The sequence below is a fragment of the Sphaerodactylus townsendi genome, linkage group LG07 (assembly GCF_021028975.2).
Source record: "Sphaerodactylus townsendi isolate TG3544 linkage group LG07, MPM_Stown_v2.3, whole genome shotgun sequence".
Classification (NCBI taxonomy): Eukaryota; Metazoa; Chordata; class Lepidosauria; order Squamata; family Sphaerodactylidae; genus Sphaerodactylus; species Sphaerodactylus townsendi.
In genome coordinates, this window is record NC_059431.1 from 88,332,168 (window position 1) to 88,348,108 (window position 15,941).

The window sequence follows — 15,941 nt, forward strand, 5'->3', positions numbered from 1 at the left end:
TCTCCTTATGAAACAACTCAGGTTTAATGAAGTTTTGTTCAAGGGGTCCACAGTTATGGACCCTCAAAAGGGTAGCCACATCTATTATTAGCTCCCATTGGAAACAGTGGGGGATGGGAACACCGCTTTTGGGGTCCATAAGTTCTGACCCCCTGAACCAACCTTCACCAAACTGGGTGGTGTGAGGAGGAGACTCTCCCAATGATACCACCCAGGTTTAGTGAAGTTTGGTTCAGGAGGTCCACAGTTATGGATCCTCAAAAGGGTAGCCCCATCTACCATTAGCTCCCTTTGCAAACAATGGGGGATGAGGCACCCCTTTTTGGTTTACATAACTTTTAACCCCCTGAACCAAACTTCACCAAACCTGGCAGGTATCATCAGAAGTTTCACCTGACAATAGCCTGAAATTTTGGTGCCACTAGCTTAAAAACTTCACCCCCTGCTGACTGACAAATTAAAAACACCAAAAATACCCAAAAAATTACAAATGAGCCCAAATTTTTCTGTGACCCAATGGTGGGTGCCCGGGACATTTTTCCCCAGATGTCCCCATTGTAGCTACACCTCTGCACACTTCATACTCACCTATTTCCTGCTCTTCAACATGCAGGAGATCCAACATTTAAACTCTGGATCCAACTGGTTCTGGGAAATAAGAACTCAGTAGCATGGTCTGTGCACTTTTCCTCAAGGTAGATAGTGGGGAATTGAGAGAGAGATGAACTGAACAGAATAGTATGTTTCAAAACAACTATTGCTTTACTAGTATGTTTCAAATAGTAAGTTTCAAAACAACTATTCCTTTACTCTTTGCACTAATTTTTCAAGGGTTTTGGCAAACATAATAGCAAGACTAATTTTTAAAAAATCACAGCGCTTGCATGAAAAGTTGTCTGTGTATATATAACTTTTTATTTTTATGATCACACAAACATATTGTAATTTTAAATGTGTTCTATAAATCACCTCTTCTCCGTTCCACTACAGCAGGCCCTGTTACTCAGTAGCTGCACTTGTAAGGTAATAACATTCCTAGTAATTCAGCTTTTCCACATCTTTTCTGTGATGCTTTATGATATGTTGCTCTCCATTTCTAGGCCATTTATTGATCTATGTTGCCATCTGTAAAGTAGGACCTAAATACTACAACAATATATATGATGCAGATTTTATCTATCAAGAAACTTGGCAAGTTTTAGATGTCTGTGAGGGTGTTTTTTTTCACGCAGATGTGTGAACTTTGCGCTTTCCATTCATCTTTTCCTTGTCTTTGCTGCACATCTCACACTAGTTTTCTGGGCTAGTTTATCTATTTACTTCATTTATCCCCCTGCCCCCTCTCTATTTTTCCTTACAACAACCATGTGAGTTAGACAAGGCTAAGAATATGCAGCTAGTCCAAGGTCAGTAAACTTCCATGTCAAAGTCAGGATCTGAACTAAATTCACTCTGACCACTAGACCCCACTTTTTCTTCAGCTTTTTAATTCTATTTGTTGCCAATAAGTTGCCAGTAAGTTCCAATAGGATCTTCCAGTCCTGAAGTTTTTTAGTTCACTTCATGGTAGAACTAGCCACAGAGAACATTTCAGAGGGCAGCTTTTAAAACTTTCTTGAGTGGGTATAAGAGAAATGTGCACTCAAAGAAGGAGCCTTCATGTAAGAACTGAGATCCCATACACGTGGCATTTCCCCATTGGATTTGATAGAGACAGCAGATTATGTACTCCTTTGAAGTGAATGGGTGTTGCTATAAGGACTCCTTGGCCAAAAAAGAGCCTCTGGGATCTAGGTACTTGCATTTACATTTTCTAACAGCGATTAAAACTAAAAACCTGTTAAGCTCTGTTCCAAGTTCATTTCTGTTGTGTGCACGTGCAGGAAGCCATGATTCAAAGTGACTGCTCCAGTGAGTGTGTGGCATTCTTTGCTTCTTTAAGTTGGTTGTAATTAATTGTCTCTATTGTCTGAAACACAGAGCAATGTTTCTTTCCAAGTGTGTTTACCAGCAGGTTGTCTGAAGCCATTTTCCTCATTGCCTGATAACAAAGTATGTTAGCTAATTTTTGCTTTGTCATTGTAGCATCTTAGATGAGCGCTCCATTCTGTATCAAGGTGTCGGACAATGAAGCACATACCTAAATTCAAAACACATGTTTTAGGTGCTGAGCATCACAACACAGAGCTTGCCAATTGAGCTCTTCCAGTCAAATTGAGCTTATAGTGCCCTGTTATACACTGGTATGCTACTTCTCTCTCCAGTTCTAGGTCCTCTGGATGACTGGGTCAATTTTATGGACTGCCCATGAGAGTGATCAGGAAGGAACCATCTTTACCAACTTTCAGTACTAGGACTGTCAGATGGTATTTTTAAAGATCAATTATACAATTTTGGGGACACTCCACCGTTTCCAATGGGCCATGAATTTGAAACAAGTTATATGATTGCTTGTATGTTGATTTATTGCATCTTGCTTGCTCGCGTGTTAATCTCCTTAAGTCTGCTGAGAGAGGTGGAATATACATGTTTTAACAAAGAGAGTGGGTGGACTGGGAGCTTACTTCTATGAAATCTACTTAATATACTTTCCCCACATAGTACACTAAACTTATCCAAACATCAAGACTGCTTTAACATTTTCAAAGCAGGCTAAAGCTGGTCTTCCGGGCCTCTTCTACACACATCCCAGAGTTATTTGGGTTTGTATTAGAATGAAGACTAGCAGAAGTGACTGGCTCCAGTCATCCATGGCAGATCCCTGAACACTGGGGCCTAGACAGAAGCGGTATGTATCAAAAACAAAAATGATATTTTTAGAACTGGAGGTACTGGTGCCAAAGTATATCAGTATTACCAATTTCCAAATACTGGTAGGGTATTTGGATATGAGTTTTTGGGGGAAGGTGTCTGATTTTTTTGGTTCCACTTACTATGGGAAATCACTCTGGGGGATTGGAGGATGTATTTAAAGGTTCTGGGCCAAAATTGCAAGGGAGATGCAGTTGTTTGTTCTTTAACCCCCAAACTTCCAGTGAATTGGACCAAGGGGTCTGATTCTATAGGCCCTGAAAAAAGTGCCCCCGGCAATCCTCCATTGTTTCCTATGGAGAAAAAGAAGCAGTGAAAAATATAAAATCCAAGAGTCCATGGGAACATTATTGAACCTTCTGGTATGCTGAGCTCAACCAACGTAAAACTCAAGAATGTAAAACTATGTAAAATGCAGGACTCTCACCAATGTGAAATGAAGCTTCAAAAATGCAAGAATCTACCCCCCCCCCCCCCAACCCCGCTCCAGGCACAAACCACCTGCACCAAAGCACATACTTTCTTAAAACAGTAAAAACACTTGAAAGTGGCAGAACCTTACTGAAAGCCGCCTTGTAGGCTAATTTCAATCCCCGGGAGACACAGAAACACAGGTTAAAAGGAGAGGGGAGGAAAAATACAAAGAACCCGGAGTATGCAAATACTTGCAGCTGATATTCCCAGTTAATTCCAAATATTTCCAGCATTTTTCAGGACCCATTTTTTTGGTAGCTCTAAAAATCCTAGATATATTTTGGAGAGCCAAATATACCCACAAGATACCAATAAGGAATTTCAGGGGTATATTTTTGGCTTGGTTATACCCAAACACACATCCCTACTAGGCAGAAGGAATGAGGGCAGTCAAGATTTAAACAAACTATTATGCCAGAATAATCCCTAGTTGAGAAACTAGGCTGTGACGTCTAGGTTTGTTAGTCTCCGTTATAATCGCCTCTATTCCATACTTACCTCCAAACAATGTTACCATGTACATTTTTAGTATATAAGGAAAGTAGATGGGCACAGCAAATGGCAAGGGCAGTTTGATGGAGTAAGTGCCAGAAGTTTCAAAGTGAGGCAGTGATTCATATATGGCAAATGCTGAGGGAAAATATAAAGGAGCAGTAAATGAAACACTTCTAAAACTGTCAGAATCTTAGACTTCTATTCATGATGAAACATCGCAATGTGTAGCAATGATTCCCAGTGTGGCTTCCAAGGGGTTTCCCACCAGTGGGTTTCCTGTCAGCTCTTCAACAGTTTGTTTATTTTATTCCATTTCTAGGTCGACCGTCCCCTTGTAGGCTTAGGGTGGCTTACAACATCTAAAACCACAATTTAAAATCATCAATTTTTACCGTTTATACCCAACCACAAATGGAAACCAGTAATCCAAGATGGCACTAATATGAATTACAATAAATAACCCTACCCTAACCCTGTTAATATTCCACTGAAGGAACCCTTCTAAAACTCCACTGAGGGCACAGAAAGGAGGGAGGCGACTAGGTGACTCCCCTAAGGAAAGAGCCAGTACCACCTTTCTTCCATCATTAAAATTGCTCGCAAAGAGCCCAGGGAAAACCTATTCAGAAATGGCTTGCCTTCATTTTAGGAAGGCGTTCAACTTGCAACTTCCCAACATTTTATATCTGGCCCTTGGACTCCATTTTGTGATTGCCCACCGTTTAGCCTTTAATCTGCAGGCATTATAGGCTCAAAAAGTCAATGCCACAATTCTGTGTACATTTGCTTGGAAGTAAAACCCACTCAATTTGATGAGCCATGCTTCTGAAATAGGGTTGCTGGCTCTGGGGTAGGAAATTCCTGGAGATCTGAGGAGGGTGCTCCGTTGGGGTGTGATGCCGTAGAGTTCACCCTCTGAAGCCGTCATTTTCTAGGGAAATTGTGGAGCAGCTGTATTTCTGGGAGAACTCTAGGGCCCACCTGGAGATTGACAGCCCTACTGTTTGTAAACAGGCATGGGGATGGACTGTAACACTTCCTTGGTGACATGTAGAACTGGGAATTTTTAAAAACACCAGAGAGCCCTGTAATCAAAGTTGTAAAATAGTTGAAGTGTGAAGACTTGTACACCATTTTAAAACAGTAATAATTGAATAATGGAGCTGTAGAACTCTTTACCTTCAGCCAACACTGATAACGGATATAAAAGAATCCACAGCACATAATTGAGCCATGCCAGCCCTTGGAAATGTATTCCTATCACCGCTAACATGCAGTAAGTATATCTAGAATATAAAGGAGACGGAGCTGTGAGATGTTGCTTTGAAATCCAGACAAGCTGAGCTTTGTTTGCATACATGAAAAGTTTTTGTAGAATCTATATGCTATGCATATTGGCTTGTGCTGACAAGCCAGAGCATTCATTTTATTTTTTCCCAAGAGTCCAGAGTACAAGGTTGTTTAAATTCTCAAGATAGTCAGGCTTGGACCCTGTTTGTTTAACTCAGTTGACACAAGCAAACTGCGGGAAACTGGGGATACCCGTTTGCTCACATTCTTTTTGGCTGACCACTCTCTCTGGGCATATCTTGGTATCCACAGAGCCTAAAGCAAACAGATTAGTCAGCATCATTTTTCAGCACCAGATTCTTTCCAGACTCTCTTGTTGTCATTCATAGTATTTTATAAAAGAGCCATACTAGACCACAGATCACACTAGGCAAAAAGGTAGTGAATGTTAGTAGGTAAGAGGTAACCACAATTCCTTGCCTTTTCTGCTTTCTCAGTTCTTGATCTTTGTAAGAGAAAGTTTTCTTGGTAATTGGCTAGGAAAAGGATATTAAACAATTTTTGTGTTATAGGAGCAATGCAATGAGCAAAGGTTCTCAGCAAGAACCTTGCAATGCGTCTTTGGTTCCCCACTGGGGGGAATGGCAGGATATGAATGAGGTAAATAAATGAAATCCATGTTTGTTCATGTGGACCTGGGGAGGTTGCAGGGAAAATGAAATGTAATTATGGCTTGTGTAAAATAAGTTAGAAAGAGAGAGAGGCCTACATTTATCCTGTGACTAGGAATTTGAACCCTAAGTCTCCATAATCCTAGAGTGATACTCTACCCACTATACTACAATCTCCATAACAAAGTCTGCTCTAGGATTGCACATCCAGATAAAGATGAACTGAAAATAAAGCTGGGGGAAAAACTGTTTTGGCTTTTTTCAACTTTTTTACTTTTTAGCCAGAAAAAAACACCTAGCTATCTGGATAAAACTGAAAAGCTTTATTTGAGTTTTCAAATGTTTCCAGTGGAAGATGGAGACAACCCTTTGAGGCCCTATAAATTTAGACCCCCTGAATTAAACTTCACCAAACTTGGGGGGGGGGGGCTTCTAAGAAAAGTCACTGGCAGCTTTTCTGCTCATCTGGTGCTTCTACCTTAAAATACAGCTCCCCACCCAGGAGCAAAAAATGCCATTATTTTAATGAAGTTTTTTTATTTCCAGAAAAAAGCTGGAACCCCCCCCCCCCCGTTTGTTGGTACATATATTTGACTTTTTTTGGCTTTCCCCTCAAAAAAAGTTGCATCCAGTAAACGCCCTTCCCCCCATGGTGCAAACTCCTAATCTGCTCTAAGAAGCTGTTACTATATTAAGTGCTGATTCCACACGCAGTTTGTGTTAGTGTATCCCTACTGCCATCACAACCTACCACTTAGAGAACATTTGAATGGTAGAATTATTCAATTTATGATATATTCTTTTAAAACAGAGAGAGAAACAAATCTTTTTTATTTACATAAGAGGAGAGGATACAATCAGTGTGAGTAAGTTTTTTACCTGATCACATCAAGGAAGCTCCAGAGGAAAAATAAAAGGCACACCACAGATTTTCCTTGAACTTCTTCTTGACTGGCAATTACAACAAATAGGATAATGATTCTTTCTGTAATCTGCAAAGAAAGAAGAGTGATGGTAGGTTTCCGCACACACAGGGTATTGTGGGTATTGAGTGCCTGTACCTGATCAGGTCTTTTGGTAAGAGCCACCTAGAATATACATGAACACATGGATACCAGTTCAGTTCAATACAGTAGTAAGTATGTCAGGCTTCAAACCTTAAATTTTAGAGTTCATTCTCAGGATGGCAAGTTGTTAGCTTGCCCAGCACACCTGATGGCTTCTTCTAACACTTGCATACATGCTTGTTTGTGTTAACTGCTGCACATGTAAATTGCAGATGAAAAGCATAATGTAAATTAACTACATTTTGTTGCTAGTGCACAATTAATTTCCATGCCATTTAAAAAAAAATGTGCTAAATAGTCCATGTCATCAAATATGCATGACTGTGAATGCAGACTCTTGCAGACACCATGTGATATAATTTCTAGTGATGTATGGTACTGCCACCATTATTACTACTATTCAATGTGACATCACCAGACTTTGCCCTCCCTCTCTGACTCTTGAGGTATATTGATTATTTTCCCTCCCTCTCTGACTCTTGAGGTATATTGAGACAGTGTGAAATCCACACAGACTACATTTTTAAAACTCAGAAACTGCAACAGAACTGAAGGGGTACCCCTTCCTTCAAGTATCAGGACATATGTAATGTCTGAAGAAGAAAAATCCAAACCCCCTTCCACAACAAATACAATTAAGTGACTGACACTGTGATACTATTTATTAGTGCCCCCAGTATGACTGCTAACCAGCCTAGAGAAAAATGTCTTGCCCCTTTCATCGAGACTTAACGTGTAGAAATGGGCAGCTGAAGGTTTCCAACTGGAGGTACACAACATGCTATTATAGTTCTATTAAAGGAACAGGACATTTTTTTCCTCCAGCTAATAGTCACTCTAGTCCTCAGCCTTCATACAACCTTGTGGTTGGGCAAGCCCTGTGAAGCACTTTTAAAGCACTGTGCTTTTAGCATTGTGAAGCACTGAGAAAAGCCAGTGAGTCCTATTAAATATGGCCTGTGTTACATTGTGAGTGGCTGCTTTTAAACTCTGAAGTTGATTTGTTGTCCACATGCCTTTCAACATAACTTCTGAGTGTGAGCGGTTGGAACAAGGATGACTTGTGAGCCCCATAGACATGTGGGGTTTATATGTGTTGGGGAAGACAGGAATGTCACCACAGAAGGAAAGAAGCAAATGTGAACATAGCTTGTGCCTACGTTCTTGCCACTTGCACATGGCATCTGAAGTCAGTCTAGGTAATCTCTCCCAAAGTTACTTATGTTGAGAAATCATGACAGATGTTTGTTTAGGTACAATTTCCTCTCATAGATGATAGGGAAGGTGGAAAAGTCTGGTTTTGCAGTGCTCAGCCATCTCACTGATCAGTACCTATGACTTCCCTTTGTGAAAAAGTCATCATTCACATGTTGAGCTGTGAACTCCCAAAGGCTGGTCATACATGTCTGAACCAACTCCAAAAATTGTTTCACAAAGGAGCCAATTATTTGATTCAGTCATTTTTTAAAAAAACCTGTTGTGTTATTTAAAAACCAGTAAATCTGACTGAAGTTCCAAATGTCAACCTTTTGATGCTACATACCTGTAAAAGCCTTGGATAAAACCGATCTTTTTCAATGCCAAGAAAAATATGCAAGAGCTCCAGTATAGACAATGACTGGCAAATACGCATGACGAGTCCAATAGAGTAGAAAGTATCGGCCACAGAATCTTTAAACACCAAGAAATGTGTGGGAGACAAAAGTTTTTAGCATTGTCATCTTCTCTTTGCAGTTCATCTTTCATGCTTCCCCCACAGGAAATTACTACTGTTCCAGTTTTCTGCAGGCTATTTTTTAAAGGATTTCCTGTGGTGTTATAAATTTGGCTAGAAGGCAAAGATTAAACTCTGAACATGTCACTCCACACTGTGCCATGGAGAGAAATACATCTCACTCTGAAGATGCCAACCATAGACGTGGGTAAAACATTAGGAGCAAAAACTATCAAACCTTGGCCACACAGCCCAGAAAACCCACAAGAATAATCTGAGCATGTTCTATTCATATTTTACAGTGTAATCCTAAGCGTTACACCCTTTTAAGTCTGTTAAAGTTAGTGGGCTCAGAAGGGTGCAACTCTGCATATGACTGCATTGTTAGCTATACAACGGTCTCTACGGTCCCAGCCCCTCCCACCCCCTGCCTCCCCAAATGACATCAAGCTGCAGAAGGCCTGGAAAATGCTATCCCTGCCCCTCCACCCCCCAACCATGCTGGGCCATCACTAGAAAAGACTCATTGAAAAAGGAAATAATGCTAGGAAAGTTGAAGATAGTAAAAGAAGAGGAAGATCCACCAAGAGATGGGTTAACTCAGTTAATGGTCTGGGGTCTGCATATTTATGGGACCAATTCTCCTAGTACAGTGGTTCTCAACCTGTGGGTCGGGACCTCTTTGGTGCCTGTACCTCAGCAGATCACAAAGGGGGGGGGGGCAGGGGCACATCAGACATTCTAAATTGTTAATAGTCACTAGCCCCTAAAACTCTTATCCTGTGAGTGTTTTAAAATGTGCCTTCACACACACCCCACCGCCAGAGGACCTGCATGCCCAAAGCCTACCATGGCCACTGTCAAAAAGTGGATCTAGAAGGGGGGCAGGAACAAAAGGAATTGGAAGGTCCTGCCAGTGAAAGAGCAGAGAATGCCTCAGCTGAACGAGGGAGATTAGTGAGGCCAAGGAAGGTTATTTGGAGGTCTATTTCTCCTGTGGCATACAACTTGGCATCTTGGAAACCTTTAACTTCCCCTTCCTTTGCTCACCATAGTTTTGCCCACTAACAGCTGCAGTTTGTGCCTTACCGGGGACTGTGACTCTACTCTGAGATCTGGGTCTCCATCTCCCTTTCCTGCCCTTTCCAGCAACAGCCTAATTGTGCGTGGGGTGGGGTAGGGGATGGGGCACATGAGATGCATAATGAGCCAGGCAATTGAGCTTCCCCAACCTCCTAACAGAAGCCTAATCAGAGAAAGGTGGTGTGCGCAGTGCAGAAGGAGCCATCTCTTTTGGATAATTCACCTTCCCCCCACCTTCTGCTACTGCCCTCTCTCTGCCTGCTGCCTGGGGCACCACCAACCCTCCTCACCCCCCTTAGATCCATCCCTGCTTGACATAAGCCTACCTTCTCCAAAAGACAAGAACCTGATGATCATATTGGTAAACATCCAGGAATGTCCACAGAACTGGATCAAGTAATAGCTGAAAATGTAGTACATGTCCATTGCAACAGCTGTAGAAACAAGAACGAAGGACTCACAACCAAAACCATAGTCACAAGAGCACTCTGCGCAGATATTCCTTAACCCACAAACTGAGTGCATGAGAGATGATAACTCTCTTGCTATGATTGGCAGAAAAGTGAGCATGCTACTAAAAGAACAGATAAGAAATGTTTTTGTTTATGTGGAGATATCACTGATTAAAGGGCACATGGCACTAGTGATACTAGAGCACACTTATGTTCATCTCTTGATTCACCTGATACTTTTGATCCAAAGCACCATGTATGCAGAAGAATCCTGCCGCTGCTTCCCACCATGATGGAAGGCAGATGAGTGACATGGGGCACTTTGGTTATTTTTACAAATATCCTTCTCTTTTATTCATCCGGTTCAAAACAGCTGTGAGGTTTGTGGTTTTTTCAGTCGATATGTTACAAGGAAACACATGGCTAAGAATAGCTGCGTTATCTTTGCTTTTGCATTTGCCCCTCATTGCATTGCATTGCATTTGGGATAGTAGAGTCAGAAACAGCACACTAAAAAAACTGAGCCTGAAGGCTTGGGATGCCAGACTCCAGGTGGGGCCTGGAGATCCCCTGGAATTACATCTTTAGACTACAGAGACCAGTTCCCCTAGAAAAAATGAATGCTTTGGAGAAGCTCAGGTCATTTAGTTCCCTCCGCCTACCCTTTTGAAAGACATAGATGCTTTCGGGCAATTGTCAGCCACTACACTGTACAGCCACTACACTGTACAGCCACCTGGAAAGCCAATCAGGGATGGCAAAGCGAACACTGATTGGCCTTTCCAGCCCCATATGGCTTTAGTGACAAAATTAACTACTCTGAAGCTCTCAGCTGTTCCTTGGAGAAGCTGGGCTGGACAAAGGTTTCATCACTCAGTCTACAAAGAAGAATCTGACCACCGCCACAAACTGTGTCATGTCATCCAGTTGTTCTGAAATTAGCCACGTCAGTAAGTTTTCCTTATCTCAGAGAAGAGATAAAACAATTATGAACTGAAACCAGAACAAGGATGTTTCCTTTCTCTGTGGAAAGTGCCTTAAAATCTCCCTCTGGGACACTGGGCAGACGTCCCCGCTACACCTAGCAACAAGAGACAGGAAAGATTCTGGCCCAAAGAGCAGCTTGTTCCCAGCCTTTCAGAGATTCTGCCCTTACCTTTGCTCAGAGATTCCTGCTTTATCTGCAGAAGGGGATTGGAGCCTTCAGGTTATGCCTGTGTTTCTTCCTCACTCCTGCAAGAGCCTGGCTGAGAGCTGGGAGGTTCCCCCTCCTCTTTTCCTTCCTCTCTACCACGTCACAGAAAACAGCCTGGTATTGCAAAAAAAGTTTAAAAAAACAGTTTGGCTTTCCTAAATAGCAAAGAACTCAGCTGCAAATGCTTACCTTTTCCTCCAGCCGCTGAAGCAACAACAGTTTCTAGGTTCCAAGCTGTACTGCAGTATTGCCTGGCAGGAGCTGATACAGCTTTAGATGCAGAGGTCTTGTGAAGCAGCCAGCCTAAAAGGGGGTCCAATTTCACACAGAAGCTGCAGTTTAAAAGCAGACTCTTTCTTGTGAAGATTTTATAGTGTTACAGATGCGCAACTGCCACTCAGGCCTCATCCAGAGGACAGTCTCCTCACACTAATACCAATACACACTCTTATGTGAGGAGAGGGTTGTGTGATTATAGTGTTAAGACAGAGAATGGGGAGACTGGGATTCAGAACCCCACTCTGCTTGTAAACACCTTGGACGCCTTCCTCTGTATCTCTCCTTTCCAATTAATTCCAACAATGCACTGAAGGTGCTTGAAACAGTGGTGGAAGCTGCAAGAGCTGAACAAAGTGAAATTTAATCCAGTGTTGTGAGTAAAGCTGAGACGGACACAGGTGTTCCACCTGTTGTAGATGTAGTTGCACTTCCCCTAAAACAACAATTTGCAGCATGTTGGTCTTTTGGGATGCAAGTTTGGCTCTCGATAAAAAGTAATGTGGTGGCTTTTTAGTAGCTTAGGTAGGCCCAGAAACTTCAAAATGCAGGTTAACTGGGGCCAACTGAAATGAACATGCAATGGGAGTCATGCATCACATAAACGGGCTCCTAGTTTGTTTGTGGGCTCAGTTCAAAATCCTAGTTTTGACTTTCAGCATCCTAAATGGCTTGTCAGAGGACCACCTCCCCCTCTATGAGCAGCCACTCATAAGTTATGGATCATCCTCCCACCCTCAGCAATGTTTGGCAAAATCATCAAGGCTTTCTGAAACAGTCCAAAGACACATCTGTTCTAAGAAGCATTTTCAAGCAGTTTATTTCTTTGGGCATCTAAACTGATTTTATTTTGTTGGAGTGGGTTATTCTAATTAGTGTTTTACTCGGTGGCATATAGTTTTTTAAAAAACAAAACAAATAATGCAGAAGCTTAATTAAAACAAAGACTCTCAATAAATAAGACCAGTAAAATGTGTTGGTCGTTAGGATTGCTTTCCTGCCAGGGACGTAGGTAAAGGGGGGGAGGGTTTCTTGGGTTCAAACCCCCCCCCCCAATTACATGTCTGGCTTGCTTGAAACAATGCATGGAATGGAACAGCTGGAAAGCCCTCAGTCACCAAACCCACCCCATAAAAAAACTATCCCTACGTCACTGTTTCCTGCCAAAGTAAAGCCGAGAAACTGCTTTGGGTACCAAACTGGTAATGGAAATGTGTGCACCCGGTGCTCCCCACAAACACTTTTGTAACTGTGATTTAGCTCCAAGGTGGCATGAGCGGGTTGGACTTTCTTCTGTGTTGCCCCACAGCAGTTATCTCTATGAGACGGAAATTGCAAGCAGGTCTTGCTTCTTTCATCCAGTAAGTTTATGGAGCAGACAATTAAGGAAGTAGTTGTGGTTGACTGCAGAACTGTTGAATTTCTACCTGCTTCTATCTAGATGTGACACTTAGCAACATAAGGTTTCCATTTGTACAAGGGATGCATTGTACAGCGTTTCACAGCCACAGCAGCTAAGCTAATTGGGCAATAGTTCTTCAGATGCACATGACCATCACTCTTCTTTCAAAAGGGGAACTACACATGTGGACTATTCCTCCTCAGACCATTTATGGTTAAGAGTAGAGATCAAGCTTAGTTTCCTCAACTGTAACCTCATCGGTTCAGGAGAAAAATCTTCGAAAGCAACTAAGAGAATTGTATGTCCCTATGAAATCAGTGGTTTGATGTACAACCTCCCCCTCCCTCTAAATATGTTAATATCATGTTGCAACTTTTGACTTCTTTCAGCAGCAGGGGTAACGTTGCATGAATTTAATTATAGTCTCCGTTTGCCCTCTACTGGCCAGTTTAGGGATACCATGTGTGGTTATATTAAAGAGGCAGACAAATCACCTCTGAATGCCTCTTGCCTTGTACCAGGGGTACAAGGATAGACTAAATTAAGCACCAAACTCTCTGTTTATAACAGCATCCTTTAAATTGCTGCTGAAATGGAGGAAAGTACTGCAAGATATATCTGGGTGCAGATCACAGAATGTTTTCCAGGGGATCAAGAACACAAATGCTTACACTGACAGACAAAAGTAGTGTTCCTGCTAAATTGAACATCTTTGGGAGTGGCTGGTTCCACAGTGATCTCTGAAAAACAGTGAGTGAACTGCTTAGAGTGTTGGACAAAGATTTGGAAGACCCAGGTTCAAATCTCCACTTTGCTATGGACACTTGCTGGGTCTACAGGGCCTCAGAAAGGAGAGTTCTACTCCAGAACAGGGTCCTGGCAGTCTCACAGGTAAGCCTGGACCTTCATTACTAGTCAGGTTATAGTGAATAAGCATTTTCAAGACCTTCAGTCCTTTAAAGATTAAGTAGGTGTTTGGCTTTCCTGGTTATAAATTATACTGAGCTGGCTTCATGCTAGTTACTGGCAAGGGTACATAAGAACATAAGAACATAAGAACTAGCCTGCTGGATCAGACCAGAGTCCATCTAGTCCAGCATTCCACCACTCGCAATGGCCCACCAGGTGCCTTTGGCAGCTCACATGCAGGATGTAAAAGCAATGGCCTTCTGCTGAGATTGTTCCTGGGTTCCTTCACTAGCCAAGAAAATTGAGGTGGGGCTCCAGCTATGGACACACAATTTTTTATATTCATCCATCTGAAATTCAGTTTAGAGAAAAATTCCATTGGTGATTCTGTTTTATGAATCCATGTTTATTTATAGAAATATAAGATATAAGGTTATGAAGTCATTTAAGAAGCTATATATAAATACCACATATAAAATTATATAAATACCACATATGAAATTATATATGTAGAAATAAATATTTTAACAAACTATAAATAATGTTATAGGCAGTGACATTTTTGTATCACCGCAACAAAATAAATAGTAACATTTCAAGTGTCCGATTTAACACTGACTAAAATTGAATATGCAGATAATTTATATCCAAATACAATATTTCCAATATAACTGACTGACTTTCTGCTTGCTTGCTTGCTTGCTTGCTTGCTTGCTTGCTTGCTTGCTTGCTTGCTTGCTTGCTTGCTTGCTTGCTTGCTTGTTTGTTTGTTCGTTTATTTTATGGGATTTCTATACCTCCCAATCCCCAAAGGGCTCTGGGCGGTGATGATCAATTGACTGGCATGGGTTCAAGTTCAGCATCTCTTACAGAGAGACTTTCAGTCCCATCCAAAGGGGGGGAGGGACAGAATCTGCCAACGGGAGTGGTGTGGGGCTATTCTGGTGGATTTGCCCTTCCCTGGGCTCTTGCCCTGGAGGAGAGGTGAATCCATCAGTAGTGGCCAGTAGCCACCACTGTCCTCCCTTGTGGTGGGACGCGGCGCTAAATGCAGCACCAGCAGCCCTGTGCCCCTGCCAGTGAAGTGAAGGTTAGTCAGGGGCATAGCCAGGGGAGGAGCTGATATTAGTTGGCTTCCTCCTGACTATTGCCCCTGTTGTGCCAACGATATCAGTTCATTAAGCCCAATGGGGGCTTCCTGGCAGCGATGAGGCTTCTTTGCATTTTAAGCCTGCAGGAAGCCTCCTTGGGGGCTGCGGGGCGGCTTGGCTGCAGCACCATGGCCAGCCGCCTGGCCCATGAAATTGGGCTGCCTGACTATTCTTTTCAAAATGTTTTTTTGGATGGTGTGGATCCTGTTCCAGCAAGAGTGCCTGCCAAACTTTAGGTTATAAAGGTCCTTTCTTCATCCCTCTAGCCAGCGAGATGGATTGAACTTATTCCTGGAGTGCACCTGCCTCAGAGTTCAGAAAGTTTTCCGGAGATTCTTCTTTCAGGCCAGCATCACTTAATGTTTTGTTCTTCATTTTTAGTTCTGTTAGTTCTACAAACATACAGGTTTCAGTGGCTCTCCATCGGTTCCTTTTCTGTGCCTTGCTGTGATCAGTCAGCTCCAAGTCAACCTTCCAACTTACTGGCATTTGAATAGGAAACCGTTGCAGTAGAATATATACAGATGACAGGAGTGTTACAGATTGGTTGGCAGTGCACGTTTAAAAATGTGTTTTTCTTCAGAAGTTTTTGCCACAAACAGCAAAGGGTGAGCAGGAGTAGCCAGAGTGATAAAATTCTGTATACATATGAAACAGCAACAGGCAGCGTGGGCTGGAAGTGAACACAAAAGGGAAAAAAGATCACAATGCTATCCACTGGCATAATACAATGAAATTTTTTTTCCTATGATGACTCCCCATTTTCAAAATGAAATCTCTCTTCAGTCATGGTTTTATAAAAGACCCAATGTTGTGTACGGAGGTTACATCTAGCAAACTTGTAAGTCTCTTTGAATTAAACAGGGATCTCAGTCCCATAGGAAAATTATTTTCTTGCAATCAATAAGAATTTAGAAAGTTCTCAGTTTTCTCTAGATTGGAAAATGAAAT

General features: G+C 42.0%; 1 protein-coding gene across 2 annotated transcripts; it reads right to left on the reverse strand.

Annotated features, from left to right (window-relative positions):
* Positions 1 to 897: 897 nt before the first annotated feature.
* Positions 898 to 11,501, reverse strand: HACD4 (3-hydroxyacyl-CoA dehydratase 4). 2 transcript variants are annotated; one of them, XM_048502729.1, is made up of 8 exons: positions 11,442 to 11,501; positions 11,214 to 11,366; positions 9,932 to 10,039; positions 8,352 to 8,479; positions 6,621 to 6,733; positions 4,960 to 5,066; positions 3,784 to 3,915; positions 898 to 2,140 (listed from the first exon to the last, which is right to left on the reverse strand). In XM_048502729.1, exons 3-8 carry the CDS (start codon positions 10,029 to 10,031, stop codon positions 2,058 to 2,060), a joined length of 663 nt encoding a protein of 220 aa, XP_048358686.1. In that variant the 5' UTR covers positions 10,032 to 10,039; positions 11,214 to 11,366; positions 11,442 to 11,501; the 3' UTR covers positions 898 to 2,057. The 2 variants fall into 2 exon arrangements, with proteins under 2 accessions (XP_048358686.1, XP_048358687.1); XM_048502730.1 differs by lacking the exon at positions 11,214 to 11,366 and having other exon boundaries at positions 11,442 to 11,495.
* Between the last annotated feature and the right edge of the window lie 4,440 nt (positions 11,502 to 15,941).

Excerpts from the sequence above, each read along its gene's own strand:
- HACD4 (XM_048502729.1), bottom strand. The coding sequence starts at position 10,031 with ATGGACATGTACTACATTTTCAGCTATTACTTGATCCAGTTCTGTGGA. Across the intron at positions 6,734-8,351 it reads TTTATCCAAGGCTTTTACAG|ATTACAGAAAGAATCATTAT; the intron begins GTATGTAGCATC and ends CTTTCTTTGCAG. Across the intron at positions 2,141-3,783 it reads CATGGTAACATTGTTTGGAG|GTATGTGCTTCATTGTCCGA; the intron begins GTAAGTATGGAA and ends TTTTGAATTTAG.